The sequence below is a fragment of the Simochromis diagramma genome, unplaced genomic scaffold, assembly GCF_900408965.1.
Source record: "Simochromis diagramma unplaced genomic scaffold, fSimDia1.1 OVJJ01000685.1, whole genome shotgun sequence".
In the NCBI taxonomy this organism is placed as follows: domain Eukaryota; kingdom Metazoa; phylum Chordata; class Actinopteri; order Cichliformes; family Cichlidae; genus Simochromis; species Simochromis diagramma.
Window position 1 is genome coordinate 13,725,401 of NW_024387477.1, and position 19,236 is coordinate 13,744,636.

Sequence of the window (19,236 nt, forward strand, 5' to 3'; positions counted from 1 at the left end):
CAGCATCATTAGAAGACATAGCATACATTTTCACTGCTATGCAGATGACACCCAGCTCTATCTGTCCATGAAGCCAGATAACACACACCAATTAGTTAAACTGCAGGAATGTCTTAAAGACATAAAGACCTGGATGGCCGCTAACTTTCTGCTTCTTAATTCAGATAAAACTGAGGTTATTGTACTCGGCCCTGAAAATCTTAGAATTATGGTATCTAACCAGATTCTTACTCTGGATGGCATTACCTTGGCCTCCAGTAACGCGGTGAGGAACCTTGGAGTCATTTTTGACCAGGACATGTCCTTCAACGCACATATTAAACAAATATGTAAGACTGCTTTCTTCCATTTGCGCAACATCTCTAAAATTAGAAATATCCTGTCTCAGAGTGACGCTGAAAAACTAGTTCATGCATTTATTACTTCCAGGCTGGACTACTGTAATTCATTATTATCAGGATGTCCAAAAAACTCACTGAAAAGCCTTCAGCTAATCCAAAATGCTGCAGCAAGAGTCCTGACAGGGACTAGAAAGAGAGAGCATATTTCTCCTGTTTTGGCTTCCCTTCATTGGCTTCCTGTTAAATCCAGAATTGAATTCAAAATCCTGCTCCTCACATACAAGGTCTTAAATAATCAGGCCCCATCTTATCTTAATGACCTTGTAGTACCATATCACCCTATTAGAGCGCTTCGCTCTCGCTCTGCAGGCCTACTTGTTGTTCCTAGAGTATTTAAAAGTAGAATGGGAGGCAGAGCCTTCAGTTTTCAGGCCCCTCTTCTGTGGAACCAGCTTCCAGTTTGGATTCGGGAGACAGACACGATCTCTACTTTTAAGATTAGGCTTAAAACTTTCCTTTTTGCTAAAGCATATAGTTAGGGCTGGACCAGGTGACCCTGAATCCTCCCTTAGTTATGCTGCAATAGACGTAGGCTGCTGGGGGATTCCCATGATGCATTGAGTTTTTCCTTTCCAGTCACCTTTCTCACTCACTATGTATTAATAGACCTCTCTGCATTGAATCATATCTGTTATTAACCTCTGTCTCTCTTCCACAGCATGTCTTTATCCTGTCTTCCTTCTCTCACCCCAACCGGTCGCAGCAGATGGCCGCCCCTCCCTGAGCCTGGTTCTGCCGGAGGTTTCTTCCTGTTAAAAGGGAGTTTTTCCTTCCCACTGTCGCCAAAGTGCTTGCTCATAGGGGGTCATATGATTGTTGGGTTTTTCTCTGTATCTATGAAGCGCCTTGAGGCGACTTTTGTTGTGATTTGGCGCTATATAAATAAAATTGAATTGAATTGAAGTGTGCTGTGATTATGCACCTTTTCCTCAGCAGCTTTGATTTATCCCAATGTCAAAAAATACACAGCGTTAACAATGCCCGTCTGGGCCATAAACAGTTCGCAGAAGAGACTCTTAACCACAACAGTTTCAACTTACTGCTTATAATATAGGGTTGGAATGGTTTCCAATATATTGCATTGTATTTGTATTACAATTTTACAGTGTTTTTACATTTTGCATCCCAAACTTTTTGGGAACAGGGTTTTAATATAGGCAAATCTAATGTGATTGTGAACATTGTAACTTAGTCTTTATGTCATTGGATCTTCTTCTGTTCTGCAGTGGCTCTGTGTCCCCTTCACCTTAATGAACCCCCACTCTATGGACATTACTAAGACTGCTTTCAACTTTACCTACCAAGCCCCCTGGATTGGTTCTGTAGATAAAGAAAGGCTATGGAGATGGATTGATCATTTCTTATTATTGGTAAGGCCTGCATTTATTTTTATTTAGGACTGAATTTGTAAAAGCAACAAACACAGAAAAACATTAGCAGTTGCAGAGACCAAGACAGATTTCTAGCACTAGTCTCTTGATGGGTATTAAAAGATCTAAATGTTTTTAAAATAAAGGTCACTAAGTACAAACAATCATCCAAAATAAACTATGTGAATGACCACGGCAGATGCCGTGCAGGCCACGCCCGCCACATACCCCCATCGCCCGACTGAGGCCGGGGAGCCATCCGGCCGAACCTACTCCCCCCACTGCAAGTGGCAGAGGGGATCAGCCTGGACCGTCGGCACCCCCGGGCCCTGGCCAAGCGACGGGAAGTTGTAAGGTCAGGTGGCCCCCGCGAACCCAGCAGTGCCGGGGAAGCTGGTCCAGAGGTCGGCCGCGTGGCAGGTGGACACCGGTGGGGGTGGCGGCGGTGTCGGGCAGGACCGGATCAGCGCCGCCAGATACTCAATCCTCTGCAGGTGGCGCTCAGTCTGGTCCTGCAGCTCGGCCACACCGCCGCCTGCTCCTGCGGCGTGGTCGCCAGCTCGGCCACCATTTGCACCAGCTCCTCCCTCTACTAGCCAAGTCCTGGGTCTGCCATGCCTCCCGTCCTGGGTTTCGTCACCACTGTGAGTGACCACGGCAGACCCGGTGACATTAACATGCTTTGCAGCATTCTTTATTAGCACACACACGGTTGCTGTTCAATCTGCTTTAAAGTGATTATTTAAGTAATTTATAAAGTTATCAAAACTCAAACCAAGCAGTGACTCGCCTATAAATGGATCAGTTTCAAAAAGCAGTTTTCATACTCTGGCTATGAACCTCAAGCAGATGAAATCCAACATGGGAAAAGTGGTTTCAGTATCAGTTCCAGGTCAGAGATGGATCAATGAGGTTCATGAACAAAATAAAGAACAGGGTCTCCCTTTAAAACCAGAAAAAACTAAGGATATCAATGTGGACCACGATATTCATCTTAGAAAACATGAGTGGAGAAATTGTGGTTAACAAGTGAACTCGATCAAGTTACATTCAACAATATCCAGTCATTCAGCATTAGGCCTTCATGGGTATGAAATTGTTTGCATGATGTAAGCCTAATGATGTAATGAGGGGGGATAAAGGACATAGTTTTCATTGAATTTAATGATTATTAATACTAAAACTATAATTAATACTAGAAATGTTCATTTACATTCAAGGGACCTCTGAACAAGCACTGAAACTCCAAATAGACATAAACAATTAGTCTGACGAGAAACAAATGAGCAAATGTTTCAACCTATAATGTGTACTCCATGTGAACATTATAAACCTAAAGCACACAAGTTAACTCAAAATGAAATAAACAGTTTGTCATTTGCTGAGTGCTAATAAAATACACATAATTAGAGATACAACTAAAGTTGAGAGATTATAAACTAAAACAACATTACCCTAATAAATGACTAACTAACAAAATGAACGGCTAACTATCACACTGTCATTTGTTTAAGGCTTTAGGTAACCTTGGATATCAGGACTTCCACCAGAGGACTCTGTCAGCCTCCTCATCAAATACAGCCAGGATCACCTGCTTTATTGCAGCTCCACTTATTTTTGTACTTGGAATCCCATCTGTGTTGATTGGAGCAGTCGCAGCATCAACAGGTACAACAACAGAGAAATATATTTAATAAAATTGTTAAAATATATTTTCATTTATTTGTACTTTTTATGTTTTTATGCCAGATTGGAACATGACCTTATATGGCTCCCCATCCCCCTTCAAGCGAGGAGACGCTGGTCAGGTTCTGCCAATTGCTCTGCAGTACCTCACTCCAAACTACATCTCCATCATTGGTATTGGAGCTGTAGCTGCTGCTGTGATGTCCTCAACAGACTCTGCACTATTATCTGCCGCCTCCATCTTCTCATCCAACATATATAAGAGCATCCTAAGGACCACAGTAAGAGACCTGAAAGGAGAAGATTCGAGTTGTGGTTATGTCTTTTCTGGTTCAGTTTCCAGATTTTATTTTATTTTGGGTTGGTTTTTTTTTTTTTGCAGGCATCAGACAGGGAGCTCCAGTGGGTGATCCGTGTCACTGTGGTCCTGGTGGGCGTGGCTGGCACATCGCTCACCTTCCTAAACAACAGCATCATGGTTTTTTGGATCCTGGGCTCAGACATAACCTACGCCATCATGTTCCCTCAACTAGTCTGCGTCCTCTTTTTTAACATCTCCAATGGTTATGGCTCTATCATGGGCTTGCTAGTTGGAGTGTTGCTGAGATTGCTCAGTGGTGAACCATCCATAGGGTTACCTGTTGTCCTTCACTTCCCAGGTTGCACTCTTGAACATGGCATTTATGTCCAGCGCTCTCCGGTCAAGACTATCTGCATGTTATCCACTATCTTTGTTACTTTGTTGTTCTCCTACCTGTCATCACTGCTCTTCAACAGAGGATTGATTTCTGAGAGGTGGGACGTATTCAAAGTGAAGGCCAACAAACGATCACAAAAATTAACATTAATGAGCAATGGCATCATCGAAACAGACAAGGAGGAGAAGCCTGATGGTCAGAGTGAAACTGAACTAATACTAACCCCCAGTCAGCTGGAGTGACAAACTAAATGATTTAGTGGGATGCAGATGTGTGTTTTTAGAATAGAATAGCTTTTTATTGTCACTGTTACAAGAACAATGAAAGGCAGTTTGGCATTTCTCCATGTGTGTGAAGTACACAATAGCGTAAGTATTTACACAATAACAGAAAAAATTTACCTTTACACAAGAAAGATATGTACAAGTTATACATACACGCACATACATACATATATGCATCCGTACATACATACACACACATATTTCCACATACATGCTTACATTTATATACATACACATACATGCCATCTAACTAGTAGGTGCATTGAGAGGTGCAGTGTGATCAGTGATATTGCACATTGAGTGTGTGTGGGGGGGTGCTGTTGGAACTATATTAGCTAAGGTTATAATAAATATAGAGGTAGGGGTGTTGGTTGCATTGAAGTATAAATAGAAATACGGTTTACAAATAAGGTGTAATGTCCATGAGTGTTGGCAGTGCAGTTATCCTCCAATCAGGGTCAGAAGGCTCTCGATGGTGGAGCAGTAGATGTTTACGAGCAGTCTTTGGGGTAATTGGGCCTGACGTAGTTTCCTGAGGAAGTACAGCCTTTGTTGTGCTTTCCCTACCTGGTGGGAAATGTTTGTGGACCAGGTAAGGTCGGCCGAGATGTGGACTCCGAGGAACTTAAAGCTTTATACCCTTTCTACCTCCTCCCCATCAATGTAGAGGGTAGAGTGCTCAGATCGCTTTGTTCTTCTGAAGTAGATTACCATCTCCTTGGTCTTGGCTGTGTTTAGATGCAGGTTGTTGTCGTCACACCATTGCTTCAGATGCTGAACCTCCTCTCTGTAGGCTGAATCATCATTGTTGTCGATCAGTCCTATGACGGTGGTGTCATCAGCAAATTTTATAATGGTGTTACTGGTGTGGATTGGTGAATAGTTATGGGTGAAAAAGTGAGTATAAGAGGGGACTGAGGACACACCCCTGTGGGACACCCACATTCAGAATGAGGGTGGAGGAGGTGTGCTCTCCCATTCTGACGTTCTGGGGTCTGTTGCTCAGGAAGTCCAATATCCAGCTGCACAGTGAGCTGCTGAGTCCTAAGTTGCTTAGTTTATTAACCAGTTTGTGGGGTTGAACTGTATTGAAGGCAGAGCTGAAGTTATTGTGATTTATTATCACACCTTCTGTTTTTATGCCAGATATTTTGTGAAATGATCATGTTTGACACAGGACCCTGGAAGAATTCATGGATTCTTCCAAAGTCATCCATTGTTTATAATCAGTGCATGCTTTCTGCATGCAGTATATACATTTCTTAAAATTACATTGGAGTAATTTCTTTAAATACATTTTACTAGCATTTGTTTAACCGATTGTTACTAATGGTGAATGATACTAATATAGTGTTACTTCAATAAAATTCCTAAAGTTAGTGGGAGGTAATACATGAATCACATAATGAATATGAGTCCATTCATATGTATGAATCTTATGTAGCATTCATGCCACTGGACTTTATTTTGCTAGATGGAAGTATGAAATGGAAGATGGATGCTCGCAGTAAAGTGCTTCCTTACCCAACAAATTATGATTTGGGAAAACAATTAAAAATATTTTTGGACTTGCACTTGTACTACAATCAGCTGATTTCAGTACGTGTGGAACTGAAGAGGAAGATGGGGGGCAAAAGTGTGGATATGGACATTATTTTTATTTTTATTGCACAAAGGAGAAGAGCACAGTGGGGAAAGTGCAAACTACACTAACAGTAACTGCATTATCCTGCCAACACAACTTCGGCTCTGTGCCAGCACCTGCAAGGACAGCATGCTAACACTAAGCTAACCAAGAACCCAGAGTGACTTAAAGCTGAGTGAATCCTGACCCCGCCCAGCAGCCAGACCCTGAACTTCAACAGGTAACATCTGTGATGAGCAGTCAAGCTGTACCTGTTTCTACCTGTTCATGTTACTAAAGTAGAATCACTGTGGAAATTACTGTGAAGTTTCTTTGCTTTGTTTTGTTGGCTTTGTGTTCACATGTAAATGCTTTGAGAAAGATCATATGTGTGTCCTTATTAGGATTGGGATATGTGTTGGTGTGTGGGGCTGTAGTCAGTAGATTTATATTGATAAATGGTAATTATGAGATGAGATTATGCTGATATAATGTAAAAAGTAACAAATTACTGTCTTCTGGGTGCAATTATTTTTAGTATCAACACCAAGAGTGGAAATGCTACCAATATGCACAAACGTTTCTCATCCACTTGTCTTCCATATGGTGCTTAGTGATGATGGTGACTCTCAAAGTGGAGGCAATGAGAATCCAATGAGAGTTGATAATGGAATCAGAATCGCTAAATTCTTATGAATTCTAGTCGTACTACAGGACAATTTTTCACTGTGCCAGAGTCTATGTTAAAAAGCTCAGGTACAGTATGGCCTGTAGCATTGTATGGTAGGTTTTCTTTTTTTTTGGTTTATTTTTATTTTTTATTTTTTTTCCTGCTTTGTGGTGGCAGGGCACTGGGTTTACTGTCAGTGGTTTCATTCACAGTCATGTTGGAGCTGTAGTAACAAACAAATGGTTTACTGGGATGTAGATTTGTGTTAGAATGTTAGAATGAACAGAGAATTGACATTTAAAGTACCTTTTAACTGTTAATTCTGAATTTAAAGCCACATGAACGTTATGTAGAATCTATATCTCGGGCATGCATTCTGCAGTATTTAAGTGTTGGTGTTAGCATGCCCACATACCACTTATTTAAATATGTTTGTTGTGCACTGATATAGGGTACTCATGTCACCACGTTCCCCACATCTCCCAGTGTTAGTATGGGCAAGGGTAAGAATCTGCTTCTTTATATGCCTTGATTTCTTTGTGCCACACTTACACATGTGACCACATGTGTCCCATTCATGACATAAAAATTCACACTAACATTTCTGCTCTTTCTTACACGTCATGAGATGTTTGAACATGCTGATATGGTAGATTATGCAAGATTTCTCTTATGCTTTTATATTATCTAATATATTATCAGAGGACCTCAACATCCTCCACTGGAGTGGAGGATGTTGAGGTCATTAACTCGGCACACTGAAGTGAGTTTTGTAACACAATCACACTCATTTTCAAATGCGTAAAAATTACACAATGTTAGACATTTTATAGGCAGTCACAACAAGAGATATAATTGGAAAGATACACAAATACAAGATTATAGAACTTCTAGCATTGGTATTTAATGAAAACTGTTTTCTTTTTTTTTTTTTCAGTTTAGCTAGTATTTATATCGGTTCTCATTGTAAGGTAAAGATCCTACAATCACACAATTCTTATTCAAGCACTTGGCAACAGTGGGAAGGAAAAACTCCCTATTAAAAAGAGGAAGCCGCCAGCAGAACCAGGCTCAGGGAGGCAGCCTTCCACCATTGTCTCATACATGAAGCTGTATAGCCAATATTCAGAACACATGACACAAGTGTAGAAAAATGGCAAGCCTTTAATTCCTGCTCATCGAAAACTAAAAAGTAATCGCAGATCGCAAAACCAATTCAACTCCAATTGCTCCACAAAAGTTGTAATAAAACTCATCCAACAGAAGTCATGAAACAAAGACTTAAGAATAACATGTAAAAAGCAAACTAAGACGTAAAGGAATAATAAGTAGATATAGAAAGTCCACAAATGAAAAACATTGGGTTAGAGAACCCAGGACCATGAAATACCTGAAAATTCAAAGGAAAAAAAGAACAGAACTCGGACAGGAAGCATACTTAAACCAAAAAGCAACTCTAACGTGATCATGACAGGTGAGATAAAAGACAATCTATAGGAGATTATTCCTGTGTTTAAATTTTTTTTTCTTTTCTTTTTTTTAATGCTCTGGTAGTTTGTTGTGAAGCACTTTGTGATCTTTCTCTCAAAAGTTGATATAGAAATTACATTTTCTATCAGTCTGAAAAAACTGCTATACATACACGACTAGAATCATCTGTGACGTTACATGCCAATACTGCTGGTTGTATAACATCATTGCATAATGAATAATTGGTTGACTGGCATTCAAGCACTCAGCTGATCCTGATGGTATACATTTATAAATGGTTACAATTTAAAAAATCTTTCAATTTCATGTTGCAATATGTTTGATACACGTCCTAGGTTTAAATTCGCCAGCTGGGATTTCTGTATGTTGTTTGCACAGTGTAACATCAGTAATAGCTGAATTTCTTATGTAAACGCTCATTATTTTCATATAGTTATCAAATAATATTGAATATTACTTTTAATTTGTTTGTATATATTAAGTTTAGCAGCAGTAAACGCATGCTGGTTCCGTATCAAAGTAACAAACTTTGAGACCGCACTAGTACTTGGAACTGGATGAAAGATTCCAGGTGCAAGTACAGGCTTGGTTGTTTGCAACATCACTCATGTAGTTTCGTCACTTTGAAATGAATCCTTGCCCAGTGTACAATGAAATCTTTGTTGTTTTCCGCTCATGCACAAGCCACACCACCACCAGTGTTTTGGCCAATTTATGGCATATCCAGCATTCTTTTTGCATTTTGTATCCTCATGCCTATATTCAGTGTTGGGAAGGTTACTTTTAAAATGTATTCCATTACAGATTACATGTCCCAAAATGTATTTTGTAACATATTCCGTTACGTTACTCAATAAAAGTAACATATTCTGAATACTTTGGATTATGTAATTTATTATCATGCTTTTATACAACTACGTGAATGTACTATTGCTGTGTGATTTATTAGGCTACTATTATTGAAGGCTACTCGGCATACCAATACCAACTAGATTTTTGAATCTTAATATAAAATGAGTAACAGTATGGTGTATATCAGGTAAGGCTGCACTTCTTGTGTGTGTGTGTGTGTGTGTGTGTGTGTGTGTGTGTGTGTGTGTGTGTGTGTGTGTGTGTGTGTGTGTGTGTGTGTGTGTGTGTGTGTGTGCGCGCGCGCGTGCGTGTGTGCGCGTGTACTAGGCCACCTAAATATTTAACCTACAGTGATACAAGCCAAAGGAGATTTGGAGCTCTACAGTTATTAAGTCAGCAGAGTGTTGGTGACTCATCATTCAGTAACCCTGATTTATAACTTTGTGGTCTGACACTTTGTGGCTGAGTTCATGTGGTTCCGCAACACTTTCACTTTGCAGTAATACAATCTGAAGGTCATTGAATGCTTAGCTTTGCGAATTTTGTTTCACTCCTAACTTGTTGCGATGGCTGCATCTTCTTACAGAACCATGCTGGAATCCAGTGAGCTCTTTAGAGCTACAGATTTGTTCACGAATGTTTGTAAAGACAGACTGCATGGCTAGGTGCTTGAATTTTTCATTTAGTGCTTCCATGTTTAATAGTCTTACTACCCACATAGCAACTGGAACTTCTTTGGGCAGGCAAACCTGTTTAAACCTGTTTTCCCCCTAAAAAAGTTAGGGCATTGTACAATTTAAATAAAAGAAAAAATATATATGCTTCATTCTATGGGTACTCACCAATAGATTTCATTTTAATAGATTTTTGGATTTATATTTACAGGAAAAAATATATGACAAAGATTATAATGAGAAGTGGAATGTTTTAATGTATCTATAACACACAGTGACAGAGCTTCCTTTATCAGACACTGTGAATGCCATTTCTTAGTAGTAAGGTAACGCCTAGATTCATACAAGACTTTATAACAAGACTTGTATGGACTTGCTGGCAAGCCCATAAAAACGTTAAAGGATGCTATTTTTTTATTATCTACCCAAGCTGGTCACATTGCTCTGGGAACCTATATGACTTTTTAATAAGTGATAAAACATCTCCCTCATTCTCCTTAATGTTAGATGATTCGCGACAGAGGACAGCTAGCCGTAGCATCCTGGTGTAGCTCCTGTTTTTTCTGTTTTTTTAAAATGGGCTCTTTCTTGGCATTGTGGAGTAATTGCCAAATGCAATTGTCTATTAGTTATCAATCTGAGTAGACAGAGGAATAACAAAGTGCATCAGGTAGAGCAATTTATTCAAGCAAGTCCCACATAACCGACTTTTTGTTTCCTCATTCTCACACACACACACACACACACACGCACGCACACACGAGGCATGGCCAAAAAGTGTTGTGGGTCGAAAAAACCCCTATGAAAAACACTTATTTTCCCCGATATCCGATCCAGTAATTTAGGTCAGGATCGGACCGATACTGTATATCGAATCGGGCCATCCCCAATTAATATTCATGAATAATGTAGTTACCATCGTTGTGCCATGTGTGGAAAAACATACTACAAGTCATTTGGTAATTAGTAATGCACAATTCTTGCAAACCTGGAATTGTTACCATTTTTTTTTTAGTCTGGTCTATTACTAGTGCTCTATCACTCTTGCCAACATTCAGTCCAGCTCAACAATCCTAAAGTTGTAATTTTCCACTTGTAAGCCAGTTTTCAAAGAGGTGTGGCTTCAGCCTCATGGATGCAGCGGTTTGTAGTATTGTTGAAATCCAGCCCTCTGTTTGGCAGAAATCCACTTTAATTGGTATGAAGGATATGAAGTTTACACACTTTTATGGATGACAACATTTTGTGAGAAACTTTATATGGATCACGCTGAGCAGAGAAATAAAGTAAGCGAGTACATGTCGCTGCCACTGCTTCCTTGCAGAGGTTTCAGTCTTCATTAACGGGTTTGCAGTTTGATTTGGAAAAAGAAAATGCCTTTTAAATTGAGCATTTCAAAAATGACTGCTGACAGTGCTTTGCAGCTACTACAAGCCAGTGTTTTTAATTTTCATTGTACTAAAACTAGCAAACAAATTTAGACAGTTTTTACAACAAAAGATACATAAAACTAATCTTTATGCTGTTTTTTTAAAATGAAAGTAACAACAGATGCAGCACCTAAAAAAATAAAATGATGTTGCAGGGGGTGACCGCAGACAGTTCCCTCTTGATTTATTTTTTCTCCAGTTTAAGTGGTGTTAGCAGTACTTTTAGTATGAGTCGGTACCTGCAGCCCATCCAGGTTCCACAGGTAGTGCATCTCCTTCAGGAGCTGTGAAGGTTTGCTGTGTCTCCCAGCACAGTTTTGGGAGTGTGGAGATATCAGGAGAGGGGCTGTTAGATGAAAGGGCTAGTATCTGCGCTTACAAATGACCTCCGTTAAGGTGTGTGTGTGTGTGTGTGTGTGTGTGTGTGTGTGTGTGTGTGTGTGTGTGTGTGTGTGTCTTTAGAGAGCATTAATTTGTCAAGTGAACCTACCTACACTTTTGAGATTATCTGAACAGGGATCTGATCTGAACTATTTATTTTTCCTTTGTGTTCTGTTTGTGAGCTTTGTAATTGAGCAACACCACTCCAGCTCTACATCAGGAGGCAGGTCATGTAGGTATTTGAGAGAGCTAGTGGGAACCATTGTCTGTCTGTCTCTGAGGTAGTGCATGGTGACCCTTAACATCCCGGGCATGGTGGTGATGGCACTGTTTTACTTGATGGTACTGGGCACCAGACTGTGGGCCTCAAGGAAGTCCAAGGGGTTAGAGGAAAACAGCAAAGCAGACTGGAGAGAGATCACACTGTTGGGCAACAGAGGGATCAGTCTGGCGGTTGGAGTCTTCACTATGACAGGTTAGTGTGCAGTGTGTAGGGAAAATGGTGAATATGGGTGAAATTTTAATGACTATTGTTGCAGTGAGATGCATTCAGGCACTTTTGTTTCCACTGAGATTTTTAAAATCTATGAATTTATGGTCACTTAATAGTCATGTTGTAACCAACTATGGAAAACTCTACAGTTTTAGTAATTTAAACATACTAATAATTAGTGTCACTGTCACTTTATCAATGCTGGTCATCATTCCCTTTTGCTATTAAAGTATTTATTTATACCTATGTTTATACCTACACTCTATACCCATACTCCATACTGGTACTCAGGTTGTTGCACTCCACTTATTGTATTATTTATTGTAGTGTTTTATTACTTATTATTCTGTTTGTTAAAAAACAAAAAAAACAACTATTTATTTATTACTTTAAAAAAAAAAATTGTTTCTTCATTACTTGGTTTCTTTTTCGCTCCGGGACCGTGTGCACATATTTTCGTTCCACCTCATGTTAACATGCGATGCGAATGACAATAAAGCCCCTTGAATCCTTGTGTGAAAAGCCCTCTGATTTCACACGAATAACCCACTAAAGCCAAATGCATCTTCTTTTTTTTTATTTGTACTGAAAAACAATTATGAATCAAAGCTTGGTTGGTCATTCTATGGCACAGGAATCATGTCGATAGATATTTTTTAAAATTGTATTTTGTTCATTTCTGAAGAAATGCTCCTTAAAACAGTTAAAAATGGCTCCTACAAGCTGGCCTGAGGCTGTTTGGTATGCTGTTGCTTTAGATTTGATCTGTCCCAGCCTGCATCTGAGTTTTGCTATTAAAAATAAATTAATGGCATCAGATTTTAAGTACTGTAGTCCTTAATTGTAATTCCTTTTTAAAGGGTGTAGGTAACCTTGGATATCAGGACTTCCACCAGAGGACTCTGTCAGCCTCCTCATCAAATACAGCCAGGATCACCTGCTAGTCTTCATACTTGGAGCAGTCACAGCATCAACAGGTACCACAACAGAGTCAACAACAAGTGTAAAAATATGAATGAATTAATATGACTTTATATAACATTTTTATGTTTTTATGCCAGATTGGAACTTGACCTTATATGGCTCCCCATCCCCCTTCGAGCGAGGAGACGCTGGTCAGGTTCTGCCAATTGCTCTGCAGTACCTCACTCCAAACTACATCTCCATCATTGGTATTGGAGCTGTAGCTGCTGCTGTGATGTCCTCAACAGACTCTGCTCTATTATCTGCCGCCTCCATCTTCTCATCCAACATATATAAGAGCATCCTAAGGACCACAGTAAGAGACCTGAAAGGAGAAGATTCGAGTTGTGGTTATGTCTTTTCTGGTTCAGTTTCCAGATTTGATTTTATTTTGGGTTTTTTTTTGCAGGCATCAGACAGGGAGCTCCAGTGGGTGATCCGTGTCACTGTGGTCCTGGTGGGCGTGGCTGGCACATCGCACATCTTCACTTCCCGAGTTGCACTCTTGAACATGGCATTTATGTCCAGTGCTCTCCGGTCAGGACTATCTGCATGTTGTGATTTCTGAGAGGTGGGACGTATTCAAAGTGAAGGCCAACAAACAATCACAAAAATTAACATTAATGATCAATGGCATCATCAAAACAGACAAGGAGGAGAAGCCTGATGGTCAGAATGAAACTGAACTAATACTAACCCCCAGTCAGCTGGAGTGACAAACTAAATGATTTAGTGGGATGCAGATGTGTGTTTTTGTGGTGATTTATTACCACACCTTCTGTTTTTTTTGGCAGAAAAACAGAAATGAAGGACCTTGGAGGAATTCATTGTTTATAATCAGTGCATGGTTTGTTCCTGTTTATGTCACTGACTTACTTGAAAAAAATACTTGAACCTTCTCTTTTTAGCACTTATATACCATTGCTTAGAAAAGGTTGTAGCTATGCAGCTTACAGCTGTTGCACACAAATACTTCATAAATTACAATCTTTCTTTTGTAGAATTCAGTAAAATTGATAAAATTTTACAGTTGCTTTGTGATAAATGTGTTTTGTTTTTCTTTTTTTAATCGGAATAATTATATTAGGGCATTTGCAGTTTTATCAATGAGTCATTATACAATTATGAAAGATTTTGAAATTGTAAAAAAAAAAACAAAGATCAGATAATTATATTTATCAGTTTCTAGTATCAAATGTAAATCTTTCATGAGCTATTTTACTTGCTGTGTGGTATGCTTGGCATAGCTCTGTTATCAGGACTCTGGAACCTGAAAAGTAGATTTTAAAAAACATTGTTTAATAAATTAATTGTTGTGAAGTTAAAGATGGTCACATTCATACTGAATATTCATTGTGTTTCAGACTTAATTTCAAACTTAATTTATACGTGATTTAAGCAAATTGTGAAATCTAACTTTTCAATATTCACACATTTTTTAGTAACTTCTGTATTTTAAATTCTTTGTTCATATAGCCTGTTCGTTTAATAATACAAACTATTACAGAGGCAATTGTGAGCTTATAAAAACATTTGATTATATAGCATTCTCGAGGTTTCCCAAGTGCTATTTAGTATTTTAAATAATGTTTTGGAACAACTTTTTCATTAACTGCGTTTACATTTTGTTCCAGAATAAGTGTAATTTACACCAAAAAAGTTTGTTTTGGTATTTTGTGCATGGATTACTTTCAAAATTATATTTAATAAAAACGAAGAGGGTGTATTTTGTGTTAATTTGCTGGCAATTCCTGTTTCGACCTTATGGTGGCAGTAGCACTCCACACAGTTTGTGGGCGAGTCCATAGAAAGGCAAGCAAGGAAGCGCACGTGTGGCAGCAACAACTAAGATGACTACCAGCTGAAAAGTAGCTATCCGTGGATTGTCGCTTCACTGGCGTAAGGCGAGAGAATGCAGAACAATACAGCTTTCATGTAGCGAACCTCATAAAATGCGCGAACATACGGGAAATAATGAATTAGCTAGTTTTCGAGGACCCGGGCTAGCTTGGCAGCCTGCTAGCTCGGTTAGCGGTAGCTACAAACCCTGGACGTTTTGCCGCAAAACGTCGATTTACGTTTGGACCTGAGTGACGTGCTTTCTATTTGATTCGTAAAATAATGTAACGTTGGCATGTACCAATACTTCAAATAAAAAGCTGTAGATTTGCCGTTTGTCATATTAAATATGGTGGAAAAACTACTGCTCTTGCGGTTTGTCTACCTTCTTATTAAAAGCAGGGTGGCTCACTGTGTGACTGCCGGGTCATATGTGAGGTATTACAAGTGAAGGAGTGAAGTAGGAGAGGTGTGACAAACCGTTTTCTTACACATAAGTGCTTTCTACTATTATACGCAGAGCGTCTTTTTACACTGGAACAGGTGGTGTCGAGCCTGTCGATCAGACTCAGGTGGACTGTTGCGTGTAAACAGTGCTCTGTTGGTAATAAGGGGCACAAACTGTACCCTTCAATACCCCTCAAACTGAAAATGTACCCCCACGTTATTAAACCACCACCATCAGCACCCTAACAAGGGTGGGCTCCATGTTTTCATGTTGTTGTCTTGACTCTATTCTTGCCGTGTGATTGGCTGATTACATGTTTGTAGTATACAAGCAGTGGACCCTGTGCACCTAACAAGGTGGCCAGTGAGTGATTATGTATGTAAGCGCTTTTGAAACGTTTATTTGATCAATACCACTGTAAGAAAAAGTGATAAACTTTATTTCACATAACTATAAGTTTTTCAATTTGAGTTCAGCCCTACACTTGGAGAAAAGTATTCATTTATATTGATTTTGATTAGCAGATTAGATTTTTGGTTTTAATTAATGAACAGTTAATGAACAGGTGTACCTAATATAGTGGCCTGAACCTATATGTTTCATAAGTCCTTACATCTTTTTCTCTACATCTCACCACTTTATGTTTTAGGCTTTCTGTTTAAGAATAAACTAAAATGTGCTTTCTCACCCCAACAGCTGATTAGCTTCACTGCAGACATGGAGGGTGCTGGTGGGGAGGCTAGCCTAGATGTACAGGGGGCGGCGGCAGCAGCACCGAGCCTCTTTGGACACAAACCAAATTCTGCTAAGCCGGTTTCAGCTTTGCTAGAGGAAGCAGCCCAGCTGAAAACAGAAGGAAATGCTTTCTACAAGGACAAGAACATTCGCTCAGCCATTGGTCGTTATCACCGCGCTCTTCTGCTCCTGCGAAGCATTGACTCAGATGTGACGACATCAGTGAAAGGGTTTGGGCCTGAGACACCTGTGCTCACACCTGAACAGGAGGCTTTATTGAGAAATACTCAAGTGGACTGCTACAACAACCTTGCTGGTAGGTAAATATCATTCTGAGATAATGTCATATTCTTTCAAAGCTGTTGAAGTAGTAACTCTTTGAAAAACTGCTCTCTAGTCACTAGTTTGACACAAGTGCCTCAGTATAATCATTTCTTTATATCTCTTCCAGCCTGTTTGCTGCAGAGAAAGACTGTTGATTATACTCGTGTGCAGGAGTACAGTCTGCGAGTGCTAAAGTGGCGACCAGGCAATGCCAAAGCGCTGTACAGGGCCGGGGTAGCCACTCTGGAGATGGGAGATGCAGAGACAGCCAAAGAGTACCTCATCCAGGCCTCTAAAGAGCAGCCTAATGGTAAAGACCCAGACCATCATGATTTTCAAGAGCAAGTTGACGTAATAGTTATTTAGACATATATATAGCCAGGTTTTTCTTCCCGCATATTATATTTTTAAGGACCACCAAAGAGGTTATAACCTTCCCCCAAAAGAAAAAGTCTCTAGGGCTCTGATTGAAAGTATGTTAGGTTTAATTTACTAAAGTTTTAAAAAACATTTTGGTTCATCAAATTGCATAAAATAAACAGAAAATGTTGAGAGTTCTGTTAACTCAGATGACGCCAAATTTTGGTCATAACTACATGTGGATCGCAAAAATGGAAGATAAAGTTTAAATAAATGAAGATAAACAATTCCTGATAACAAGTCAGGAATTGATGGGTTCTGTTGAAATTATTTATAACATAGTTATATGGACCTTGTACTCAGAGCTTGTTTCTGTGCTGCCATTATTAGTGCCTCTGTGCTGTCTTTCTGGATGTCAGCCACTTCCTCTATCTGCCAGTTGCACATACTGTTTTAAATGCTACCAAAATATGCAGCACATTCATCATAGTAGTTATCATATTGTGACTAGCACTGCTAGCACCAATAGCTCTCTTTCCTTACATCTTAGTCCACACTTGTTTTACAACGTTCTCACAGAGGCTGTGTCATAATCTTTGGGCCAAGAGGTATTTCTGGTGGCGACTTTCAAGAGCGAAAACATTAAACATTAATTCAGCTAGTTGCACTAGCTGAAAGCAGGAAAAAATAGCAATAAAAAGAATCTGGGTCTTTGATGAATAAGTTGTGATTTGTAGATGATTAACACAGAGCATGCCGAAACAGCAGTTCTTTGGTGGGAGCCGTGGACGCCTGTGCTCTCCAAATGTATTTATTTTTCAGTCTACATTTGCAATTAGTCCACCACCATAACCAAAAATTGTTCTTTTGTTACACTGCTATCCATTCTGAAATGGTAATTAATATTAACACTCATCTTTAAAGTAAACAGTCAGCTCAGCTTGAGAAAAGCTTACTGACCTTGTTTAACTTTGTGATCAATTAAACCCATGAGTTAGAAGCGTCACCATTTCCCACGTTAAAGGTGTTTAATTAAAGCACGTTAGAAGACTCATGTATGAGTCATTTCATTTTATCAAGCCCAGGTGGGTAGCTTGTGCAGTTTTGTTTTGGTTTTTTTTTCTGAATAGTTTAAATTACTGATCTTTTCTCTGAAGACCAGCGAGTTAAAGTATACGTTTCTGTCACAGATGCCAATGTGAGGAAGTACCTGCAGAGGGCTGAGGAGAAACTCAGTCGGGACTTACAAAAAGAGAAAGCCATGTATCGAGGCATGTTTTCCTCCAACCAGAATGATCGCTCCGAGGGTGGGATTAACCAAACCAGAAGAGCTGGCGACGGCGTTTAGCCCACAAGCTGAATGTGCCAAATAAAACCTCAGCCTGAGAGACTGCTCCAACCTCAGACCACACCACAAAGGGGTTAAAGAATGTTTACATGTCTTGAACGACTCTTGCTGTGTCTCCATGGGAGAGGATTGACGTAAGCATAACAGACATTATACAGACTTGAGGAAAGCAGTCAGTTGGAAAGCAAAGATGTCACTGCTGAAAATAGAAAAGACAGAAAAGTTGGTTTCCTAGCAACACAGTCTAATATAGTTCACAAAATGCTTCTGAAAGCTAAAGAGGCTCTTCATGCACTACTCAATTGCCTCTGTGATTGCAGTTGTTTGGTCAGTGATATGAATGTTAATTTTGTGACTTTTCAATAAAAATATTTGTTAAAAAATGCTAATTTTCATTCATTTTTTTTTTTAGCAAAGCCCTTTGCTGACACGTAAACATCTTTAATGCACTTACAGTAGGAAGAGCACACGTTCAGTTATAAGTTTCCTTTATTAGTCATAAGCCATAAGAGGACACATATGTATCTTGGATAACTCATCAATACTTTAATTCAATGTTCATTTCAAAATCCTGAGCAAAATATCAAGTTAAAGAGTATTTGCTTAATTTTGGTCATAATCTGGCCAATGTGATTGTACTTCAGTGGCAATACTGCCCATGATCAAAGAGGAATATCACACTCTCACAATAGCTATAATCACTGAACAAGTCACAGAGCAGCATGCAGAAGGGGATTGTGCACGTACACATTCATACGCATGATTATGCACTGAAGCTTCTTACAGTTGTTATTACTACAGTATTTTCAAATGGCTACTTTCCTGTCACAATAGGATCCCAGAAGTGTTCCTCTTCAGGATGGCATTCGCACTGATAAAAATTAGGGTTTATAAGGGTTGCAGCCCTTTACAGATCCTAAAAAGAATCATTCACCCCTAAATAACAGGTCACTCATGTTCCCTTCAATGATGCCTCATTTCCACTGATGTGGTGCCTAATTTAGAAGGACTGCCACACATAGGAGTATTCCTGGTGCCAATAGCTAGCAGTGCACAGTAGCATAAAGTTGTTGGAGTCAAAGTTGAAATTATTTAGTGGCTATCAGAGAAATTCACATAAGTTAGGTCAGTCATGGTCTCTTTCCTGTGGAAGTTACTTCAAATG

General features: G+C 39.4%; 2 protein-coding genes and 1 long non-coding RNA gene across 8 annotated transcripts in view; all 3 read left to right on the forward strand.

Moving 5' to 3' along the window:
- The window catches only part of LOC120723823 (high-affinity choline transporter 1-like), a 26,612-nt gene extending 12,775 nt beyond the window's left edge, over nt 1–13,837 (forward strand). For 4 of the 5 annotated variants that reach the window (XM_040015570.1, XM_040015567.1, XM_040015571.1 and 1 more), the window contains 4 exons: nt 1,628–1,771; nt 3,286–3,439; nt 3,521–3,738; nt 3,840–8,189. In XM_040015570.1, coding sequence (XP_039871504.1) covers nt 1,628–1,771; nt 3,286–3,439; nt 3,521–3,738; nt 3,840–4,397 — 1,074 coding nt within the window. In that variant the 3' untranslated portion in view covers nt 4,398–8,189. Of the gene's footprint in view, nt 1–1,627; nt 1,772–3,285; nt 3,440–3,520; nt 3,739–3,839; nt 8,190–13,588 lie in introns of those variants that run through there. The other variant, XM_040015568.1, reaches the window with a different exon arrangement.
- On the forward strand, nt 11,301–13,582 carry LOC120723828. The gene is made up of 4 exons (XR_005693825.1): nt 11,301–12,036; nt 12,915–13,031; nt 13,116–13,333; nt 13,427–13,582. It is a non-coding gene; the product is annotated as an uncharacterized LOC120723828 (long non-coding RNA).
- A 946-nt stretch (nt 13,838–14,783) lies between the features above and the next one.
- On the forward strand, nt 14,784–18,460 carry ttc9c (tetratricopeptide repeat domain 9C). Of its 2 annotated transcripts, none has more exons than XM_040016044.1 (4): nt 14,784–14,916; nt 16,001–16,355; nt 16,491–16,673; nt 17,914–18,460. In XM_040016044.1, the coding sequence occupies exons 2-4, from the start codon at nt 16,022–16,024 to the stop codon at nt 18,069–18,071; spliced, it is 675 nt and encodes a 224-aa protein (XP_039871978.1). In that variant the 5' UTR covers nt 14,784–14,916; nt 16,001–16,021; the 3' UTR covers nt 18,072–18,460. The 2 variants fall into 2 exon arrangements, with proteins under 2 accessions (XP_039871978.1, XP_039871980.1); XM_040016046.1 differs by having other exon boundaries at nt 14,798–14,921.
- Nucleotides 18,461–19,236: the final 776 nt, after the last annotated feature.